We start from the raw sequence: 24,576 nt of genomic DNA on the forward strand, positions 1-24,576 counted from the left end.
GCTGTTACCCAGCATTTATTTAATTATTAACCTATTAGGTATTAATTAAAAATATTATATTTGAAATTATGGATGAAAGTGTATTTTCTTTATTTTAAACGTAAGAATATCAAAATAATGAATTGTAGGTATTAAAAAAACAAAAATGCTACATGCAACTAAACGTTTAAATTATCATGGTTTAAAAAAAAAGGTTTTGTGAAATAGCTGAAAGCGTACCTACTTAGAATCTATAATTATTTGTTTAGGGTAAACAGTCCTCGTTATTGGCACCCCAATTCGAATAGATTAAATTAAATGTGGAAATACTTAACTTTGCAAATATTACAATAGGGTATTTGACCGGGTCAAAGATAAATTATAAAATGCTAATCTAGAAATAGAAGCCAGTCTATGATGATCAAAAATCAATCTCATTATACTTCTCGACTTATTTTCAAATTTTATTTATGAAATATGTAATAATCAATAAGACGTTTGACCGCTTTTATTGATGACGTCACATAATAGTATTTCCATACAAACTACAAAGGAAACTTTCGTTATGACGTTTCGTAAAAAGTATCTCATTTGACTAGATTGTCATCTCGTATATTTAGGGTATGAGGTGCCAATAAACGGATATTCTACCAATTTGAACATGTCGCACAAATTAAAAAAAAGCTTTTTGTTTTTTAAGCCAATAAAATCTTTTTGAATCCACTTTTGCTTATTATTTTTTAACGATTTTTATTAGGTTCATATATACATCAATTTTTAAGTTCAAAGAACACATTCGTACAATATTACTCAAGATTATAGGTATTTTAAGTTAAATGTAAGTACTTTACTTAAATATTGTAAGTCGCGTATTGTACTGTTTTATTTTGTTTTACTTAATTGTGAAAAAAGACGATGAATGTGATTGTTATTTTCAAGTTTGTTCTTGAAATATAGTTATTGTGAAAATTATTGCCTTTTTACTGACGATATTTAGTGAATTAAGTCAGAAAAATCATCGCGTGAATATCGGAGCCAGATAAGTGATAAAGAAAAAAGTAAGTATATTGTTAAGTATTGGTAAGTTTAAGAATTTTTTGGTGCTGATTCTGGAATCTCCATCTGGAAACACCACCTAATTTTAATTTAAGTTATACCTGTCATTTTCTTATCCGCCGAAAACGAAAGGAACGGGTAATCGACAGACATAAAATTTATGGAACACACGTCAACTTTAGGCAGAAATTTTAAAAATCCTCAGACCGAATTAAGTTGACAGCCCACGTCAAACGGGTTGAATATCAACGAGATGCCTATTTAATTCGCCCGGGTTATTAATTCATTCACACATTAACTTTGCTCATTAATTTCAAAATTAACAGATAAGAAAATCACGGGTAAGTACAACTTAAAAAAAAATTGGACATTGTACAACGATGCAATACGAATTATCAGAAAAACATCGCACGAAAAAATGCATTATTTTATTACCCGACCGTTTTGTTTATTTATTATCACACTTGACAGTTGTACACAAAACGTTACCATTTCTTAGACAGAAGCAGAAATTACAGTCTACTTTATACATGTGGTCCTTTGGACACGGCTTGCCACCTCTCTGACTCACGGGAATAATGTCCGCAAAAATTGGCAGATCTGGCTTAGGACAAATTTTGGACGAACAAATTGCTGTTTTCCCATCCGACAAGCATCGGCAGGTGTTGCAATCCTTCGAGTAAATGTGCGCTGGCTCACAATACCCGTGCAAGTCATAGAAATTCGATGTTCTTGGTTCTCTATTCATCTCGGGAAGGTTACACTTCGAATCTACCATACACGTCTCTCGCTTGACACCGTCTACAACGGTGCAAGTACATTCGAGACAGTTCACCTCATAAGCCGTGTCCGCGACGCAGTCCGATCTCAAAGATGCTATTTTACTCCTCATCGAGGTTTTACAAGTCTTCACGGTACACGACAATACCTTTCTGCCATCTAACGTCAAAGAACAGTAACATGTATTGCAATCGACCTTGTACTTTGTTCCTGGTACGCAGTCTTCTTCGGATATCGGGGGCTCTACCACTTTGATCGACCTGACGCCTTCAGGTTCTACAGGTATGTCTATGTAATTATTATTGATGTTACGACATTTCTTAGTAGTGCATATGACCATGCCCCTCTCGTTGCAGTAACAGACGTTGCATTCCAAGAAGAAAGCGGTATTTACTTCCATCCTTGAGCAGTGAGTCTGAGATCCTACTCTGGTAACGTCGACAGAACATTTGTCGCAGAGAAGTCGGTTGTTTTTCAAACACATGCAGTATCCACAGCCAATTTCGTACTTTTGTCCTATGACGCAGGTAGCGTATACCTCTTCGAGCTCACCTTCATCAAGTTTGGTTTCCCCCTTGTCGAGGACTGGGTCGTTTTCGGAGCAATTGTTTTTCGTACACATTTCGGGGTCGATGACGCCAGAAGAGGGACAAATACAGACGTTACACCCGTATAGATACAGTCTGGTCGCGGTGCACTTGTCACCAGCAGTCGCTACACTTTGGTCGGTTATTTCTACCTAAAGAAATAAAAAAATAAACGTTTTATTATTTTCGTACGGGGTAAAAAAAGAAAAAATAGTTACATAAAAAAATTAAAATAATCAAGTCCGAATCAGAACTAGGCGCAAGCCACGACGAAACTGGTATTCTATTTATTTATTATTTATGTTATTTTCCGTGAGCAATGATGAGTGAGCCACGGAAATCAGGTGAATCATTATATTTTATTTTTTTATTTTTTATTTAAGTAAATAGGTTAATTGAGAAAACCAACAGCATTATAAAAACATATTTACCAACACTTATTATATAAACTTAAGCTATTTATAGGTTTCCCTAGAGTTCTGGAACATCTTTATATATTTTTAAAAGCGAAGCTAAACGAAAGAGGCCAGAAAAATATTTTTTGAAAAGGAAAGTATCAGTAAAAATAAAAATATGAAATGTTTTAGCATGGTTTAAGGCTAGTACCTACCCAAAAATAGAGTATGATTAGTATGATTATGGACCCATAGAGTATGGATTGTAGGTACATAAAGTGCCAACTGACCTCATGTAAAACGCGGAATACATCTCTGCAGACTGGGTTTGGCCAGTTGCCGTCCTCATCACAGATGCAGAGTAGTCCGTCTCGTTGATAAAATGATTTTGGTTGGCACACCGTCCCGTTTGACCGCCATGAGCCTTTTCCTTCCATTCCTACTATGTACTCGCGTATCTGATCTGCAAGGTTAGAGTTAAAAGCATATTTGAAAATTTTTCCTGCCTGTGGTCCTATCCAGTACGACGTTCTATAGAATTTGTATGAAATAATGAATTGGGTACAGTTATGAGCAATATCATGTACCCACTTTAGAACCCTGTCGCACTATCATATTTGACATTTAATGAGACTTACGGTTTAAATTGTCAAAAAAGTTAATGTGACATGGTTGCAAAGTGTATACATATTAGTACTCGTGACCGTACATATCATCAAACGTCGAGCTCTTTACTACATATGCTACATGGTCCTATTATGGTAACTTACCCTAATATCGCGGATCAAAGCGATATTGAATCGCGCTGTGAAAATTATCGCCAATCTAACGACTTCGACAAATTTGAAACTCATACGTGTAGTGTGGGGCACATTTTTTTCTAGTCATAGTGTGTCTATGTACATAAATTCCAAAGTGTTTATCGAAAAATAAGATTGCACGTGAGGGGTTGATATCTAATTCTCTGTTACACAGTGAACGTGTTAAGTATACAGGATGTTGTTAGTAACATCGTAACGAATACTGAGGGGATGATTCTGAGTCGATAAAGTGGATTTACACAGTAAACGTGTTAATGTATCTTTCTATATAGAAGGTATATCTCTACTAAGGGTATGACTCTCATGGGTATTTCTCTTTTGTTTTGTATTTTGTTTTTTCCTGTTTGTGCAATAAAGTATTTGTTATGTTATATATATCTGTGTTTACATATCTATGGTATACTTACCGTTGAAATGTCCAAACATATCGACTTCAGAGCATACTCGGGCCGTACATGTATATTTTTGCTGCCTACAGACGCACCAATTGCAATCGTTCAAAATCCTCTGTCCCCTGGTACATGGCTCAGGCCATAGCACTTGGGGTACAGCTGGAAAACAAAATCGTTTCGGTTCGTACAGTGCTAGCCATAATCTAACAGCGACAGACATCAAGAAAATAAAAGCTTTCCTAAACGCATACGTACGAAAAAATCCAAATGAGACTATTGTACAATTATTACATCTTGAAATTCTTGAAAAGCACAATTTTCATTACGGTCTGTAATACAGCCAGTCCTCTCCAGCTAATAGGGTTATTTCCAACTAGTCAAATCAGTTATTTTTTACTACTTAAACGTCAAAACAGGAAATTACTTACAATGGAATTTGTAAAAGGAACATGTGACGTCATAGAAAAACGGAACAAAATGTCGCAAATTAAGTAAATTTTTCTTTATTAAAATTCATAAATAAATTAAGTAAGTACGTAAATAGAAAACTTTTTTGTCACCTTTAGATCTGCCTTCATTTAGTAATCAGAATTTCATAATTTATCTTTGACGTAGGAAACTACCCAATTCATATACATAGTTATTAAGAGATAATCTTCTTACGAGTTTACGAAACTAAAATTGGTACTTACGTTTTTCATGCAAATACAAAAACACAAATCCAAATTGAAAGGACAGTAGAAACACCGTTTTAAGAAGCATTTTATTAAAAGGAAATCAAATATAAACCATATATTGTAGTTACTCACGACATGGTAATTAAATTCTCAATCAAATTGAAATAACAAGAAGGCATTCTTCCTTTCAAGAATCATAAAGTTAATTGATTTAAAAATATAAATTGACGATTAGCATCATTGAATTTTACGACTGATAGGTATTGAGTTTGTGGAGAGCTTAATCTGTATGGTAATCCTTCTGGATACGTTAAGTATCTAAACAGTCCATTAGATCTTCGTCAAATAAAATAAGAATTTCTAAAAGAAATATTTATTAACACTTCTTATCAGTGCACAACATTTTTCCGTTCGTCAAACAGTAGCAGTAGTTGCAGCCGTCCTGCGACGTCTCCCCGGGAACACATTTAGTCTTCGAGTTGATCTTAACCATGGACTTCCTTAGAGCCATCTGGATCAACCTGTCCAAAACCGACGGAAGGTGGATCTTTACCACGTTCGGGTCCGGGGTCGATGTTGGAAGAGTCATTAAAAAGAGAGACACTGGGTTAACAGGTGGTGGGATTGTTGTCGTCGGTGGTGCGAACAGTAGTGGCTGAGCTGGTTGTGGTGGCTGTTGCTGCAGAGCGTCTTGCAACGGCTGCGGCATCTCTACTGGCATAGGTGGCGGCTCCATCACTGGCAATGACATTGAACCGGAGAGAGCACTGTCACTGCCTGGAGACCCTGGAACTTGCAAAGAATACACAGGATCGAACGTCACTCCAGGCAAGCGCGACATATTTCCATTGTCATCGTCAACTTCATTTGAATCATTCACGTTCTCTTCATCATCATCATCGTAAGGCAGTAGAGTGCTGAGTTTAACCTCCCTCATCGGGTTGTCTCTCGCTATTTGAGCTTCGGTTATCGTCGTGATGTTTTGTTCTTCTGATGATTCGTACTCCACATTTTCAACAGGTTTAGGGCTTTCAGAAGGTACAGCAACGTTATTGGCTATGGTTTTTGCTTGAGCGAGATGTATTTGAAAGTTTTCTACTAAATACGGCTCGGAATCATATGGCCTTGATGAAGACTGGACGGTAGTTCTATATGATGGTGGACTGGTTGGTTGAGGTGTGGATGTAGTTGTCGTTGTCGGCTTCTTGGTAGTAATTCCGCCGTCCCTTAGCGCCTTTAGTCCATCAGGAATAAGTTCCACGACTTGTTTTATCAGGTCCAAGCCACAAACGGTCAGGTTGTAAGCACCCAGCTCTAGCTTTTCGTTTTGAGTGTTGCCCGTACTGCATACGAGTTTGTTGGCGTGAACGCAGAAGCAAAATTGACATGGAGCTAGTGAATACCAACTGCTAGGTTCACAGCTACCGTGAATACCGCTGATAGTCCGGCGTCCAGCTTTACCGGTTTTGCAGGAGTTCTTAGTGCATCGGTCGATGATACCGTTCGCGCCACATTTACAAACATTGCAATCTCTGATCACGTAGGAGCTTGGTTCGCAAAGATCGGAGGGCTTTATCTTTGAAGTCTTTGATTTTAAGGTCCTGAAGCGTTCACACCTGTCGTGGGGCCAATACCCATCGCTATCACAAACGCAGGTGGTTCGGTTGTTCTGGTACACCATAAGCGGGTTGCATGTCGCTCTAGTTGGGTCCCCTAAAACGTGATGGTCTAGATCTGTAAAATAATTACATTAATTTACTTACCCATTTAGGCTGCGTTCCCATTGACGCGGAGCTGTGCGGAGATGAGCGGAAGTGTGCAGGATTCGACCAATCACCGTGAGGGAGAGACAGAGCGCCTTCGTTTTTCGCTCTCTCGAACGCTGTGATTGGTCAAATCCGCACATCTCCGCTCTTCTTCACCCACCTCCGCGTCATTGGAAACCCGGCCTTACACATTTAAGATGTAAGGGCTGTTGGCTGGCTAATGTTAAGGCGATCTATGGAAGACCTCGTACTCAACTCAAAATCGGCATTCGTAGACGTCGCTTTAACCTTATCTCCAGTTTACTCCAGTGAGGTTGAGAGGAGGCATGACGTCATTTCGTCGTTGTCGTCGTTTTTTCGTGTTATTTTAGGCAGTATGCTATGCTCGACTCCAGCGATTAAAGTCCTTAAGTCGAGGACGTAATTTAATGTCAACATACTCAGCTGACGCAGAGTCGAAGTTTCGAGTTAACATTTCGAGTGTAAATGGGTGAGTAAAAGTCTTTTGAAATAGATTAATTAATCTATCTATACAACCAGACATATATTTCTGACATGGTAACTCTCATTCTGATCTGATTTGATTCTGATGACGATGTCACTAAAACCTCTTTTCCGACATGTACTTACCATCGTCACAAGGCTTTTTGTTGCAGTAATAAGCACCGTCTTGGTCGCACAGACATCTCATGCAGTTGTTCTCGACGACATCGTTAACTGAGCACTTCTGTGCGTTCAGTCCAGTACGAACTTTTACAGCTGTAAATACAGTAGAGTTACAGTCCAAACTCTTTAAGCTTAACGCACATAGAGCCGCTACCGCGAGAGATACGGCCCTGGGAGAGGGGTTTTAAATGAAACCGCGGCGGATTTCTGTGTGAACATGTTCATATTACAAAAAAAACCGTGTCTGGAGTCTCCCGGTGCGTATTGTGTGTGCAGGGACCCTAAAAAGTGGGTTGTGAGGTGGATTACCAATCCTATAAACCCTGACGCTAGTCAGGGTTATTATTGAGCCGCCATAGGTCCCTGACATGACTAGGACTAAGTAGGACTTGTTTCCACTGACGCGGAGATGGGCGGAGAAGAGCGGAGATGTGCGGATTTGACCAATCACAGCGTTCGAGAGAGCGAAAAACGAAGACGCTCTGTCACTCTCTCCCTCGCGGTGATTGGTCGATTCCTGCACATCTCCGCTCCTCTCCGCCCAGCTCCTCGTGAATGGAAACGCAGCCTAAGTATAGAAGTGGATTTTACCTTTTAACACGTTTGAAGAGGAATTTTCACTAGCACACGTAGCCTGAATGAAAAATAATAAATAAATGACTTTCATACTGCTACTCTTAAAACGGAACACGAAATGGGTGACAATTGATATTTTTTATGACAATAATTGGATGCGATTTTTACCTATTTGATGCGAGTTTTATTATGATTAATGTATTCAATCTGGTTGCGATTGTGATGATTGAGTTTTAGTGATTTACTTTCACGTAATGATGCCGCAGTTTAAATCAAATATTAAATAAACAATTAAAGATTTAAAGGAAAAACGTTATTGCTTTTTTATTCTTCGACCTACCTGTTTGTCACATATTATGGTGGGTTCTATAACATTGGCCCTGGTTCCTGCAGACATCTAACTCTCAGACGACGCCCAGAGCCGACGTTCGAGCCCAACTGGGCACCCTCAGCCCTGTTGTCTTAAACGTTGTACCGGGTGAGAGCGCTTCCCATTTGTCCGGCCGAGTAGTTAATGCCATCTGCGCCAAATCTACAATAAATCACGTCAAAAAAACAAAAAAAACTGCAGACATCTAAGTTTACTTTAAGTTAAGTATATCTGTTACTTTCTTATCCGCCGAAAAGAAAATGGATAGATAATCGACAGGCTTAACATTTGTGGGAACATTTGAACAAATATTTTTGTACATAAGTGGCGATTTTTGATTCGTTACTATGTTCAAATATTAGCAACACTTATTGCTTTTTTATATGAATTACTTTAATGTGGTCTTTTACGCTGTGTGCCTTTTTTAGCCCCCTGTACATACATACATAACATAAACAGCCTGTATAAGTCCCATTACTGGGCACACACAGGTCTCACCTCAACCAACCTGAGGGGGTATAAGTATATTCCATCACGCTGGTGGAAGTATTTTACGACTAGCCTGTTCAGCTTAGTATAAAAATGAAACCCAAGAAGAGCATCAGATCTGTTTAATTCACATCGAGCACTGCTTATATACGTCCTACTACTGGGCACAGGCCTCACCTCAATCAACCTGTGGGGGTATAAAGCATACTCCACCATGCTGTTCCACTGTGGGTTGGTAGTGGTATTTTGCGACTTAGCCGCCCTGTGCAGCTTAGTATAAAAATGAAACCCAAGAGAAGCATTAGATCACTTTAATTCACATCGAGCACAGCTTATTTATTATTTTTATGATGTTGGTTTATTTTTATTTTTTTTTTGTTAATGATTTTTGATCTTGGTTTATTTTTTTTTTCGATTTGTTTTTTTTTTCTTTTTTTCTGTGTAAGTATTGATTTCCGTGTGGTTTCTGTCCTGTGTTGAATGTACCTGTCTGTCTATGTCTGTGGTGTCCGGAAGTAATAAACGTTTCTTTCTTTCTTTCTTTCGTTCTTTCTTTCTTTCTTTCTTTCTTTCGTTCTTTCTTTCTTTCTTATATACGTCTCACTACTGGGCACAGGCCTCACCTCAAATTAATCTGAAGGGGTATTTAACAGCGGGTTGGTGGAGGTATTTTACGACTTAGCCCCCTTGAGCAGCTTAGTATAAAAATGAAACCCAAGAGGAGCGTAACATCAGTTTAATTCACATCGAGCAAGAAAGATGGTGTGGCGTTATCACAACGGCTGGCATTACTCTTGTAGCAGTGTTCCATGATGAACTGGTCCTCGTCACACTCGCACACGAAGCAGTCGTCGACCACCTGCGCCTGCGACGAGCACTCGTACCGAGTGTGGTCGTGCTGTATCACCGAAGGGAACGTTATTGTAGTGTTGCCCACGCTTAGAGTGGTCATGTTGCCAGCTGTTTTCCCTGGAAATGGAAATTGGACGTGGTTTTATGATAAAACTTTTATCAAGAATTCGATCGTGTTTGATCACACAGGCAGAAGTATGTGTTCTAAGCGGAGATATTGTTTTGTATCTTGGCTGTATTTTTGTTTGTAGGGCTGGAAAGCGGTTACCGTACTGGTATAAAATTATGTTACCTATTGATTTAAAGGTAGAGCCATAACGGGTAAGAATAGGGTACTTTTACTAAGCATCAAAACACGAAATGACTATGAAATTTGTAGGAAAAAGTAACCTGGGTCGTCATAGAGAAACGTGACAAAATGTCGCATTTCTTATTAAGTAAGTACTTACATGTTTCTTTATTAAAAATCATAAGTAAATTAAAAAAAACAACGCTTTTTGTCACCTTTAGATCTGTCAGAATTTTATAATTAAATCCTCGACCTAGGAAACTAGGTAAGTACCCAATTGACAACATTTCAAATTTTTAAGCCGTGGTTTTTTTGTGCTATTTCGAAAGTACTTGTTTAAATAGAAGACACGTATTTTTTCTTTTCAAGATTTTTCCACTAGAAGTTACAAAAAATATTTTTTGAAAATTGGATTCTGCCATTGATAGAATGAAGGCAGTATAATGTAATGTACCTTTGCATGCGTATTTAAAACAAGTCGCAAACAAAGTGTCATGTTATGTATGACAGGCTTTTTGGCGGGAGGCGGGAACGGGACAGTTGCTTTCTTCATTGAATAATCTAAATAATTAATACGAAGTGGTGTTTTGTGGTTAATGATCGCATTAAGTTAGTCGGAAGACATTCGCGAGTGTTATTATATTGGAGTATTCAATAAACAAAGTGTATCTGCCTATTTTCGCTTCGTGTCAGGAAGCCGCTTCATAACTCAAAAGTTTATGCGGACTTTTGAGTTAATTCGTTTGGGGTTCGGAGTAGGAGTCTACTCCGAGGGTGGGGGCTTAGGTTTCATCATCATCACCTTTCATCATTTCATTAATCATCAAGAAAAAAAATACGTCAGACATGGCTGTATGGGCATAGTTCCCTTTGCCTTACCCTTCGGGGAAAACCAAACCAAAAAAAAAAAAAATTATGTATGACATTTACTTTTTTTATAATTTTTATGTAAAGGTCTGAACTTATTGTGCCTTCCTCTTCTGACCTCGTGGATTTTTCAATATATTTCTATTATTACTGAATTAAAAAATCTGAAAAAATGTGTTTTGTGTAAATCATAGAAATATCTCGAAATGGTTTTCGATTTAAGGCACCTTAGTAAAAATGAAATGTTGTCAATTGTGGTCATGGTACCAGTAAAACAATGGTAACGTTACACCTGCCATCGGACTATGGAAAGGTCCCAGTACAGCCTTAGGGTAAATAGAGTTAAAACTCGAACAATTCAAATTTCGAATGTCCAAGTAGGTACCTAATGTGGGAGCGCACATATCACCAAATGCAAGTCCGTCATAGACCAGCGTACAGTCATGAGCAATATCATGTACCCACTTTAGAACCCTGTCGTACTATCATATTTGACATTTAATGAGACTTACGGTTTAATTTGTCAAAAAAGTTAATGTGACATGGTTTCAAAGTGTATACATATTTGTACTCGTGACCGTACGTATCCGCACCGCGACCTGCGTTCAAACAACGTGTTTACTTTGTTAAAGATTTAGTTACCTATGTGAACTTCTTCGTCATCCTCCAATCTTCTTGTCGGCATCGGCATGTAGTTGAAGTTAGGGAACGCTTGTTCGCAAAAGAATTCGACAGGTAGTGGCCGACAGAACTGGTTAATTTGCCCCATGTACGGGCAGATGCATTCTTTGCACCTGGAATTATGGAAAACTAGATAACCTGGTGAACTTCAGATCACTGTTTTCAATATTTTGAGGCGTTTAAACCTTCCCTGGACTGAATACTTCAAGACTAAAACTAGCCAAATCCGTTCAGCCGTTCTGGAGTTTTATAATATACGTACAGGGTATTAGTGACATTTGGAATTTTCCGTCGCAAAATTCATGATTTTTTGGTATTTTATTTTTTTAATTCTTTTCAATTCTATACTTTTTCTAAATAAAAAAAACTTATTCTAAATACTAACTAACTATAATTTATAAATGTTGATAGAGAGAATTGCAGGTGGGGCGCAAAATAATGCGAACCCTCTTCTTTTGGCGGTCGGGTAGAAATAGAAGAATATCAAGTTTAATTGGTTGAATATCAAGTTTAATTCAAGTTGAATGTAATTTATTTTATCAATGTATTTTATTTTATTTCGTGTAATTTCATTTTTATTAATAATATTAATTTTATTTGATTTTATATATAATTTATTTTTAATTTATCTAATCTAATCTGATGTACTTATACTTATAATTATGGATATTAATCTGAAATAAATAATTTGAATTTGAATTAATTTGAGGAACTGCTGCAGTTACACGTGAGGTACGTACCTCTGGATGTACATGGACCCAGGAGTACAGTCGTGTTTGTTCTTCTCTTCCTCTGTGACGTTCATGGTGATGCAATTCTCACGGCGAGTGTTCAGTTTGCGATGCCTCGACACCTCCCTATTGCTGCCGTTCAGGTCCTGCGACTAAATCGGTAGAAACTACTTAAAGATATCCTGTAATTTTGTTACTACAAAAGTTTTTACACGTGTAAGTAAATGGTTGCGGGTCGGAATTTTATGTCAATATTGAACTCGCAAGATTCGATACTAGCAAAACGTCGTTAGACCATAATTATATACAGGGTGTTAGTAACGTCGTAACGAAAACTTTGATGGATGATTGAGACCATGATTCTGAGATGATATGAAGTGGAATTTTCCGTCGCAAAAGTATGGAACAGAAAAAATAAAAAGAAAAACAAAAATTTTCATGAATTTTCCGACTGAAAATTTTACTTGATATCAACTCAGAATCATGGTCTGAATCATCCCCCTCAGTATTCGTTACGGCGTCACTAACACCCATACCTACTTGTATGGGTACAGTATGTACTTGAGCGGGGTGTAAGTGACATCGTAACGAATACTGAGGGGGATGAAACAGCTGATTATTCTGAGTTAATATCAAGTGGAATTTTTCATCGCAAAAGTATAGAATTGAAAATAATTTTAAAAAAGTAAAAAAAAATCATGAATTTTGCGACGGAAAATTCCACTTGATATCAACTCAGAATCATGGTCTGAATCATCTCCCTCAGTATTTGTTACGATGTCACTAACACCCTGTATATATCAATAATCAGCAGGGTTAAAAAGGCCACATCGAAGCAATTCTTCTAAAAAAGCAATATTGCTATTTGATATTCACGCATAAAGTAAGTGCGCAATGCTAACAAATATCAAAAAGCAGTATTGCTTTGTTAGATGAATTGCAACAATGTGGCCTTTTTAGACCCTTTTTAGACCAACAGCAATAACGTTACATCATTTACTTGAATGACCTAAATATTCGAAGTCTCACTTACATTTTTATCTGCGCTCCTGTCTTCATCGCAGAGCATAGGAGTACAAGACGCATACATCCTCAACCCCATGTCTCGGCAGACGCACAGCTTGCATCCGACTGCAAACTCTTCTCCGAGGAAGCAAAGGTCCAAAATCCTAGTCGCGTCTTCCCCAATCTGATTGCCAAGAAGAGTATCCGACAGCTGGAAGATCTTCTTCCAAGGAACCGTGTCAGTACAAGTGTAGTTCGTACAAGCACTTTCCAACTTGTTACCGTTTGGAGGGCAAACGCAAACGTTGCATTCGTCACTGAACAGCTGCCCAGACATGCAATTATCGGACCTCAAGAAACCCTTTTCACAATGATTCTTCGTGCATTTTGCGAGGTTCTTCATCCCGTCGCGGGGACAAAAACATATGTTGCAATCCACTTCGTAATACGCCAAAGGCTCGCATGTGAACTGATCGAACGGCAGCTGTTTATTTTTAATAGCCGAACAATCATTTTTAGTACACACTCTGTCTTGAGTGTAACCACTGTCACTACAAATGCAGAAATTACAATCTACTCTAGAAATAGTACCAGGAACGCACGTGTCGAGAACTGAGAATAGAGTGCTGGGTAACTCCGGGTGTTTGTTATGCAACTCTTGGATCATTCGTTTAGCTTCACAGTCGTCGTATGTGCACCATTTTGGATCTAATTTCCCTTTTTTTGAGCAAAAACATGTATTACAATCGAAGTCGACAAATGTATTCGGTTCACAAGTTGCATTAAAGTCTATTAGAGGTTTAGGCTCCACCTTGTTCACTTTTAGTAAAGTCTTGTCCATAGTAGTGCAAAGGTCGAAGTTTGCGTTTCCATTATCAGGGCAAAGGCAGTATCTTCCTGGTTTTATATAGACAGAATTTGGTTCACAGGCTTCGTCCTTATCAGTTCTTTTTACAAGGTCAGTTGCTACGACGTAGTCATTATTTGGAATGTTCGCGACCTTTTCAAGTACACTGATTTTATTATGATAAGAACATGCTTTAGAACAGTAATCCTCAGATGACATCCCAGTTCGCGGACACAAGCACTGAGTGCAAATGGGTACCATTTCACCAGGGCTGCAAGTTTCTCTGACTATATCAAATTTAACACTGCTAGATTTCAAGCACTCCGATTCAATGCACGACTTTTCATCGACAACACCATCAGCGTCGCAATGGCAGTAAAAACATCTAGGTTCAGTGAAGTGATAGGGGTCGCATTTGAAACTCATGCTCTTTAGAACGCGGATTGAAGTAGCTGATTGAGTGCAAGGCGAATGAGTACAAATTTTATCGTCAGGAAAACTGCTATCAGGACAAAGACATACATTGCAGCCGTTCCTGTAAAGAGTGTTAGGAATACACCTCCGAGCTAATTCCGCTACCTGAGTTTTGACACAAGTCTCGACACATTTGTCGAGAAGAAAAAATCCATCATCGGAGCATTGGCAGTGAAGACATGGGAATAGGTACATGACCTTTGCGATGCAGGTGTTCTTTTTGCTGGCGAGGTCTGACGTGGTTGGTTCTCTGTGGAGGGAGCATGAGGAATCGACTGCACAGTGAGCTTCTACGCTTCTGCCTGATGCGGGGCAGACGCATATGTTGCAGCTGATGTAGTAAGCTCGGAAAGGCTTGCACCATGGCAGAACGTAGTCGAGGCTTTCGTGGACGGTGTGCTGGTCGGGAGTGTCGGAGCAATGTTCCTCGCTGCAGGACAGCTGGCCGGTCTCCTGGCAGATGCAGCGGCTGCAGCCTTGGAAGATTACTTGCCCCGGTCGACACACCTGCCTCCGTCCAATATCGTAGCAATCCGCGTCGATCCATTCTCCATCTTGGTTGCAGTTGCAAATTTTTCCGTTCAGAAGGGTTTGTGAGTTCGGTACACACACACCTGTCCACAATGTAATACGTTAATTTTATGTCAAACTCAACATATCGGAAGCAAAATGAGTGAGAAGTGTACTTACTTAAAGTGTTAATTATGTACGGAAGTCGTAATATTAATACAAGAAATGTTGTTGTCATCAACATTATTTAAACTAAATAAGAAAACTGAATAACTTGTATATTTAATACATAAAATCTAATTTCACGCACGAGGAAGATGTAAGGTATTAAAATTTGAGTCTTCGACTGCTGCTTTTAATTTTTCAATTTTAATTTACCATTTTCATTGTCGTCATAAAATTTAGATTGGAATTATTCCCGATGAAATCATTTTTCTTATCTTGACTTTCCTAATAAAATAGAATTTTGTCGGCATTTATTAAAACAAGGAAAAATAAAACTACTTATGGCTTGAAATAAAATCAAATCGAATGGCCCGGGTTTGATTCTCGGTGGGGTCAAATTAGGAAAGAAACTCAATGGTAGTAAATGAAACACCATTAGTAGGATATTATATTTGGTAGTCTGTAATCAGATTTAAACAATTATTTCTGACGTTGCTATACTTTCTTGTTACCGTTACCTATTACTAACCATAAGGAAGTGATTTTCGATGCCGCACCAGCAAATCTCCGATGCTCGACGTCTTAAAACTATACACCGTTTAGTACATGGGACAAAGCTCCGAAAAATGTTTTTTCTGACGTGACTTATTGTGGCTTTACAATTTGGCTGGACAAATAGGTGCCCTGAGGGCTCTTACACAAGTACAAACACAAGACCTGGGGGTGCCCAGTATAATGTTTGAGAGAAGCGGCCCCGAATAGGCTGATAGCGACGAACGTTGCAGCCTTCGCGGTACAGACACCGCGCCGCGCGCTACGCGATTTATATCGAGAGTTACAACCAATAGCCGTCATAGAGCAACACGGATCTCTGCGGACCAGCTACGTAGATAGCATTAGCTGCGTCTGTCGGTGGAAACCTTCGGTGCGGACCTTGTTGTAGATAGAAATCGTCGCCCATGCCGGCAGGGTCAGTATGGGAGTCCAGACAGACTTAGCTAGGGAGCCAAGTTTCCAAGTGGGCACCTTCCTGACCTACAATAAGTCAAGTCAAAAATAAAAAGATATACCAACAGGGTGTTAGTGATACCGTATCGAATATTAAGGGGGATGAATCCGCTCATAACTGAGTTAATATCAAGCTGAATCATCCCGTATTCGGTACGATGTCTCTAGCACCCGGTATATTGTGGTTTACAATTTACAATCCTTCTTGAAGCAGCTTTTGGCGCACTTCATCCAATTTCTTAACCTGGGTGTAAGATAGGCAGCCTTTTCTGGTGCAACGGAGACTATGATCTGCTTGGCAGTAACAGTCGTTGCAGGCTTGTCTGAAATTACAGACATATTGTAAAATTAGATTACGACTGGTTCTAAAAACAGGACATTTCGAAGAACGACTGTACCTAAGACGAGGAAGACCAAAAACGAGATGGGCAGACAGTCATCAAGATCTGAGTTCCTGCAATGTTTCCGCAGACAGTGTGGGTTGTGTGGTGGATTACCAACCCCATCAACCCTGGTGTCAGGGTTACTATTGAGCTGCCAAAGGCCGTGACGTGGCTCATGTAACGACTACTAACTTACATCAGTAAGTAGTAACCTGGACCAACGGCGTAACGTGCCCTCCGAAGCACGGATCATCTTTATTTCGGACAATCAGGTGATCAGCCTGTATAACCAAACTAGGGATCACAAAGTGATTTTCGAGATGTGTCCCCATCGGGATTTGAACCCGGGACCTCCGGGTCGTGAGCCCAACGCTTCAACTACTGGACCACAGAGGCCGCGGAGACATGTGTCTATATGTCTAAACGCGCGCCATACAGTATGACCAAATAGTTCATTCTTCAACTTCGCACTCCACTCGTACGCAAACTGTACGACACACAGAACTCCACGTTAGTATATTAAAAGGTCGTCTTGTGTATTATAACTTGCAGTGCAATAAGTCAAATATCAACTATCATCTATCTTCTTGTAACAGGAACGCTAAAACCTGTATAATCGGCTATTTATCAAAAAGTAATCCCGCTGTTGGTCCCGGTTACTAACTTACCGATGTAAGTTTGTGGTTGTTATGGCTCATGCCATGTCAGGGGCCTTTGGCGGCTCAATAATAACCCTGACACTAGAGTTGCTGAGGTTGGCAATCCAACTCTTAACCCACACGATACAAGAGAAGATCAAAAAAAACCTTGTATGCAGTATCTTACGAAAAGTAATGATAAAATTGTAGTCTATCACAAACGATATACATTGCCGGTAAAGTGGCTTTGGAATTTGAGAAGCAGTAGAGCTATTGTAGTTATGGTAGTAGAAGTAGTAGTAAAAGAGAGTGTTGTTTGTTGGTTCTCATATAAAATGCGCGTCAGGGCCTTTCCAACCTCTTCTATTCCGTGCTACCACACCACTTGGATTAGGAAAAGAGTAGGAGGATGATGAGGGGGGGTATAAGTAGTGTTATTCTTCTGTGGCCTTAGAAAAACATCATTGAAGGAAAGAGAGGAAGGAGAAGAGAAGAGCTTATATGGAACTAATTGTAGATTTATTGGAGATTTGCCGTTAATGCCCGTGTGGCGGCTGTAAAACTGCCGCCAACCGTCGGCCAATCAGCGGTCGTTCCCCGCCCGCGCTCCCGCACACACACGGGAGTCGGGAGAGAGACAAGAGTTAGACAGTACGATATAAGAAGTGGAAAAAGGAACTGGCTAAATGTGTGCGCTATTTATGGTGGATGAATGATGTGGGAGATATAATTAAACGTTTTGGACGTAAAATTTGTGTTGTGTATCCTACTGAACCTGACAAGATATCCGCAAAGCAAAGAGGGATTCAGCGGGCTCGCACCGCAGCCCATCCCCAAACCCGTTAGATCCTTTTCAATCTCTTTCTTCTATTCCGTGGTGATTTTCAAGTATCTAAATAACTATCATTAGTCAAAGTATCGGTAGTTTGACAACGCTGATACTAACTTGTACACCATGTGCGGTACACAGTCCATGGTGGAGTTAATTTCAAGGTGTTTGACATTTTTCAGTATTGACGCGCTATTGAACTTTCGCGGTATGCATTTGGGCCGGGGATTGCATTTGAATTCTTTCTTCTCACACTTGCATGTTATGCAGTCTCCTGGATGAGGAGGGTCCTCGTCTGATTTGCAGGTATTTCCTAAAAAATATGCAGATTAAAGATTTTGCTTGATTTTGATTTTTTTGGTTACATCGCTCTTAGCGATGAGGTCACCTTTGCCCACCTTAGAATAAGTTTATCCTGTAAATGTCTTGTAAATTTGTGTGCAATAAAGTATATAAGTATACTATTATTTTGCTTGTAATATAAATTGTAGTGTCATTGCCACATAAGCGCCTTTTTGAAACACTCAGAATGTGATTTTCTTCAAATAACATCGAGTTCTTTTAAATCCGAAAGTAAGATGATCCGTGCTTCGGAGGGCACGTTAAGCAGTTGTATCCCGGATACAGGAGCGGATCCAGCTTTTATGTCAGGGGGGTCACCAGGTAGCAGACAACCTATATCCGTAGAGAATCAGATAAAATTGCAGTGTGTAGTCACAAATCCAAGGTCAAGGTCGCTCAAGGATGGGGGGGGGGGTCATGAACTCTTGGGGTCTTGATTACTTGTGGCTCTGCTCATCCCATTTTGAACCCCAAACCAACTCCGCCGGCGAGTACGATTTCATTCAGCGCTTATCGCGTTCGACCGATAGTCGATTAATTCTTTCAAATATTAACCTCTCAAACGATGCCCTGAGCTGAAGTCCGCTCACAACTTGGCACTGTCAGGCCTCTTAAACGTTGTACCGGGTGTGACCACTCAGCGCTCCCCATTTGCCAACCAAGTACTTACTTAGATAAAAAAATGGGGTCACCCATTAGGGATGAAGAAAATGATGAAGAAAATGTCTCACCATTGTATCTCCACGCAGTATTCGCGTTGATTTCAGCTATGCTGGCGCAGAGTTTATTTTCGCACAATAAGTTCCCATTTGCCAGACAGATGCACCTGTTGCACCTTACTTTATATGACTTGCCCGGTGTGCACTTCGCCGCTTCGTGGGGTAGACTCGCCATCCTCGCGAAGTCTAACCCGCTGATTGACGGAGTCACGTCAGATGGAACCTTCACTTTTTTACCTGGAAAACCACGTTACGCACACCCCGGACACTTCATACAAATCGTTTTACACAGACACCACACATTGACGTTATCGTACACGCGCATCTGTGTGTGTGACGTCTGACGCCAACCGATTCAAGTCTAAAATATGTTCAAGGGGGGTGAGGTAAACCTAGCTCAGCCGCTGCGAGCGGAGAGTTGCCGTTCTATACGTAGTAGTATTCCTTATTCTATGGTTTAAGGCTTGAACCACACCTGGCAGTAGAGATATTTATATAACGAACAACTTACTCATAGCTTTGCATGGTTTGTTGGTACATCGGGGTTTCTTTTGGTTACAGCAGAAGCATCGCTGGCACCCCTTGGTGTAGATTCTTCCTGGGGTGCATTTCACTTTCAGATTCAATAGTGGGAATCTTCCTGAAGCATCTGTCAACTTTATTGGCTTATAATCGGAATTATCTTGATCGTGATCTTCATCCCCCTCATCTTCTTCGAAAAGTCCTAATTTATGGGCATGTAACTTTATTTTTTCTAATTCGTCGTTCTTTGCCCTCATTTCAAAGTCATTTCCTGTTTGTATTGTATTTAATTTGATTGTTTTTTTCTTATCACCTGCAGATTTGAAGTCCGACTTATTAAATCCTATTTTTTTATTAGGAGTTCCATTTTTATTTATTTCTATTATCTTGATATTATGATTCTTGTTACCCTCTCTTACTGTTTTTTGATCGTTTTCTGTAACTTTCTCCTTTTGTTGAGAAATTTTGGAATGTTGCTGTTGTATTTTACTTAGTTCGTCGCGCTCTTCAGGAGAGAGACAAGCTGTCTTACTACACATCATTCGGTTGTTTTCATTACAAGTACAAGTGCCACAATCTTTCTTATATGTTTGTCCTTTTACGCATTTTTCACCTTCAGGAATATTAGGTGAATCTGAACCAATATAAACATAACTTATATGTTTAAGCAATATCTAACAAAATAATTGTTAATGTGGGGATTTACCTCTCTATAATTAATAAAATAGAAAAAACAATGAATTTAAAATCAGTATTAAAACTCAGACAATGCCCAGTACGTCTTCAGTGGGACACCTGTCTTGATTTATGTCTTGAGAGTATGATGTTCCATACGTTTGGGACAAATATTTACGTAAGTACTTATACAGAACTAAATCACAAAAGTAAGGAAAAGTAGAAGCTAATCTAAGAAACGTAATGCCCAAATGTTGTTATTCCGTTCCACTATATCTGCATTTAATAATATAAATACATACATAAACTCACGCCTATTTCCCACCGGGGTAAGCAGAGACTATAGAATTCCATTTGCTTCGATCCTGACACACTTCTCTTGCTTCCTCCACATTCATCAATCGCTTCATACACGCACGCCGATTCAGAGTAGATCGTATTAAACCTTTCTAAGGACATCTCCAATTTGGTCAATGTAAGTCCTTCTCGGTCTTCCTCTGCCAGCCCTACCATCAACTTTCGCTTTATATACCGCTTTTGCAATTCTATTATCATTCATCTGTGTCCAAACCAACCTAACATTCCCTTCTCAATCTTAGTCACTATATCGTCTTTTACACCACATCTCTGTTTTATCACACTGTTTCTCACTCTATCACTCAACATAACACCGCAGATGCTACGTAAAGACCTCATTTCTACAAATATTTTTTAATATAAATCTAAATCATCATGTATATAACTTACTTACCTGTTTCAAATTCATCTTCAACGTCTAAGCATATCATGGAGGCACATCTTATAGTCCCATCTTTATTGCAAAAGCAGGTTTTACATTGGTATCGGTAATACAGTCCGGGCGTGCAAGAGCTTGTTAAACTTTCTATTATTGGAAGCGAACTTCTAGCTTCCGACTTACCTTGAAACATGGTTTGTTTCAGTATTTCAGGCGAACAAAGTTTAGCAGTACATTTCATATCCTTCCCATCTTCAGAACACCAACATTTGTTGCAATCCACGTTGAAGATGGAGTTTGGTTCACATTTAAGATTTTTGTCTTTTAAAGTCCTCTTGTTCTCTTTCATACCTTTTACTTCGTGTGTTAGGATGGCCAGATCTTTCTGTTCTATTTTCGTATTCACGCCCTTGACCTTAATGCACAGTTTGTCAATGTAGAATCCTAGTTCGCTGCACGTACAAAGTTCTCCGTCTAGTCTCAGCACTTGGCCATACTTGCAGTCGTCAACTTTACTGCCTTCGAGGCAAGTTCTATTGGTGCAAGATGCCTCATCGAGGATACCAGATTTACAAAGGCAGACGTTGCAATCGACGACATAGTAATCGTTTTTATCACATTGAATAGCGTCAATAGATATTTTTGTTTTCCTCAATGGTACTTTGTTACGAGTGTGGTAGAAGTTTTGCCGGCAGCTTTCAGATTTCCAACGTTTTTTGTCAGTACAGGAGCACCACAAAATTCCGTCTTTATATAGCATGTGTGGTGTACATTCATCAACGTCTAATTTTCCTGGAATATAAAATGTAAATGTATGTGTGTAGGTCTGCCAAAGAGCATTGGAACGCAGTGTCCTGGGCGTCAAACGAATCGACGGCGTACAAAAGACTACACTGTGCTCCAAAACAGACATCACTGTCTTAGGGAAAAAGTCCGCCAAACTGAAGTAGGACTGGGCCGGACACGCTTGTTAATATATACAATAGATGTGGCTCATATAAAAACTACGTGCTTACATTAGTAAGTAGTAACAGAGACCAATGACTTAAGGTGCGTTTCGAAGTACGGATCATCTGATTTTCAGACATGAAATGCCATAACCCAACTACGGGATCAGAAAGTGTTTTTTTGTGAAACGAGCCACCGGGATTCGAACCCGGGACCTCCGGATCGTTAGCCCAACGCGTAAGCCCAATGATTGCGTGTTTTGTAGTGAGTGCGCAATTATTGTTGGTTGTTGTAGATGAGTTTGGTTGATGAGACTTGCACAGGACCAGAAAGGATGGCGTGAAAGAGAGGAGGCCTATACCCAGCAATGAATAGACTGAGTAGATGATAGGTCATCATCATGACCACCAGCCACCATACCATTATCCCGTTTTTTACAGGATCCGCCTACCTAACCTGAAGATTTGACATGTCCAGTTTTTTACAGAAGCGACTGCCTATCTAACCTTTCAACCCGCGAAGGGAAAACCAGCCCAATATAGGTTTGGTCACATACCTCCAAAAATGCATTTCTCAGAAATGTGGGTCAAATCGAAAACTAATTCGACAATCATTGGTTTAGGCCTGTGCTGGATTCGAACCTGCGACCTCAAAGTGAGAGGCAAGCGTGAAGAAGCTCAAGTGAGAAGTAGCCAAAATGAGAAGTTGCCACAATGAAATGTAGTCCATTTGCGAGTCGGTTGACATAACGAGAATTAGCCCTAATGCGCCTAATTCGTTCTACCAACTGGGCTACGAGGGCTCAGTAGATAGTAGATAGGTGTGTTTAAAAAAAAATACCTTGAGCTACTTCGCTGAGCTTCTGAGTGTCACAGTCCTGGTTGCGGCAGATGTATACTCCGTTGTTGTCACAGACGCAGGTATGGCAGGGTCCGACCTCCACGGCGGTAGGCAGGCATTTACCCTTCGGTAACAGCGAGTGCGGCGCTATCCGGCGCGAACAGTCAATAAATTAAGACCATAGATTTACGTATACTTCATCATCGTCATCAGCCCATTAACGTCCCCACTGCTGGGGCATGGGCCTTCCCTATGGATGGATAGGGAGATCGGGCCTTAAACCATCACGCGGGCCCAGTGCGGATTGATGGTTATTAACAACTGCTAATGCAGCCGGGACCAACGGCTTAACGTGCCTTCCGAAGCACGGAGGAGCTCGAGATGAAAACTTTTTTTTGTGGTCACCCATCCTATGACCGGCCTTTGCGAAAGTTGCTTACCTAACTTCAACAATCGCAGACCGAGCGCGTTTACCGCTGCGCCACCGAGTTCCTCAACCTTATATACCGAGCTCCTTACGTATAAGTACTTACTTATACTTTATCTATTGCATAAAAATACATGAAATATACAGAATATAGCTCAGAGACACCCCACACTAGCGTCTATCGAGCGCTGTCGTCGTGCCAGCGTCTGCGTGACGACGCGACGTCAGCGTTGGCCGGCAGCCAAACGCCGAGCGTGCGCCGCGCTGGCGTCGCGTCGCCGCGTCGCCAACCCAGTGTGTTGATGAGGTTGGTAACTCACCTCACAACCCACACGATAGAAGAAGACGAGTTAACATTCATGTTTTTATATTTGATTGATATCACGACTACGCTTGACCATACTTTTTGTTATCAACAATTTATAAGTAGTAAGTAACTATAATTATTTTCACCAAACCGTTTGCTGTTTGAATCATCACACAAAAATATTGTCGTTTCTCGCCGAATATCAGAATAAATATCTACTTACCCTGCGGAGGGTCTTCACCCTTAACACTTATAAATGACAAAATAAAAAGTATTAAATACAACATGTTCTTTCAGATGAACCAACAGCGTTTTGAACGGCAAAGACAATGCCTGCACAAGTAACAATTAGATATGAAAATTAATTACCCATTTAAGTATGAAAATTGAAAGAAAATCACTTTGCAATCTGTTTAATCATCATTAAAATTCGTGATTGATTTTCTAATTGGTGCTTTTACTGGCACTTAAACGGAATGGTATTGGTACCTAATTAATGAAGATGGCAAAAAGATAATTATAATTACGTAATGGATATTTATAAATATATTTCACGCATGCAAACGGGATTGGCAGAGACAGAAGTCAAGAGACAACTTGTAGACATGATTAAACATGATTGTAGACTATTTTGTTGGGGATCTTGCAGGGGCTATCAGCACCCATCAAGGGATCCCTGGGTACTCCATGATTGCCTAGTGGGAAAATGGGACCAGGGGGATTAACATGGCCACATTGAAACAATTCATCTAAAAATATAAAAGTTAGTAATAACGCACTTACTTTTATAGGCGTAAATATCAAATTGCAATAAATGCTTTTTAGATGAATTGCTTCGATTTGACCGTTTTAGACTCCTTAATTTTAGCAGAAATTCCTCAATACAATGAGGGTAAGGCCTGTTTTAAGTTTACGCGGTTATTATCATAATTAAAGCACATAATAACGGGTTCTTACCGCGTTTAAATGGGGATATGAGACTCCCGATATTTCGACACTGTTGCAAGTGCCATGATCACGGGATGACTAATGAATGAGATTGGAGTGGAGTAGGTAGATCCATAATTTTCTACAGGCAGACATATCTGTCTACCCTCTTTCTTTGCCGCTTGTTTATGTTTTTGATATCGGAATGTTCGGAACCATCTGAACTCGCACCAAACTCTCATATCCCCATTTAAACGCGGTAAGAACCCGTTATTATGTGCTTTAATTATGGTAAAGCCT

At 39.8% G+C, this 24,576-nt stretch overlaps 2 protein-coding genes across 4 annotated transcripts; both read right to left on the minus strand.

Annotated features, from left to right (window-relative positions):
- Positions 1 to 1,483: 1,483 nt before the first annotated feature.
- Positions 1,484 to 4,772, minus strand: LOC126376798 (uncharacterized). Its single transcript, XM_050024345.1, has 4 exons — positions 4,703 to 4,772; positions 4,026 to 4,169; positions 3,088 to 3,260; positions 1,484 to 2,554 (listed from the first exon to the last, which is right to left on the minus strand). Exons 1-4 carry the CDS (start codon positions 4,770 to 4,772, stop codon positions 1,484 to 1,486), a joined length of 1,458 nt encoding a protein of 485 aa, XP_049880302.1.
- Positions 4,773 to 15,991: 11,219 nt separating this feature from the next.
- Positions 15,992 to 24,387, minus strand: LOC126376861 (uncharacterized). Of its 3 annotated transcripts, none has more exons than XM_050024414.1 (7): positions 24,307 to 24,387; positions 22,616 to 22,762; positions 21,011 to 21,619; positions 19,406 to 19,729; positions 18,907 to 19,131; positions 17,951 to 18,146; positions 15,992 to 16,306 (listed from the first exon to the last, which is right to left on the minus strand). In XM_050024414.1, the coding sequence occupies exons 3-7, from the start codon at positions 21,585 to 21,587 to the stop codon at positions 16,177 to 16,179; spliced, it is 1,452 nt and encodes a 483-aa protein (XP_049880371.1). In that variant the 5' UTR covers positions 21,588 to 21,619; positions 22,616 to 22,762; positions 24,307 to 24,387; the 3' UTR covers positions 15,992 to 16,176. The 3 variants fall into 3 exon arrangements, with proteins under 3 accessions (XP_049880371.1, XP_049880370.1, XP_049880372.1); XM_050024413.1 differs by having other exon boundaries at positions 19,406 to 20,050; XM_050024415.1 differs by lacking the exons at positions 21,011 to 21,619; positions 22,616 to 22,762; positions 24,307 to 24,387 and adding an exon at positions 20,843 to 21,000 and having other exon boundaries at positions 19,406 to 20,050.
- Between the last annotated feature and the right edge of the window lie 189 nt (positions 24,388 to 24,576).

Source organism: Pectinophora gossypiella, chromosome 21, assembly GCF_024362695.1.
Source record: "Pectinophora gossypiella chromosome 21, ilPecGoss1.1, whole genome shotgun sequence".
NCBI lineage: Eukaryota > Metazoa > Arthropoda > Insecta > Lepidoptera > Gelechiidae > Pectinophora > Pectinophora gossypiella.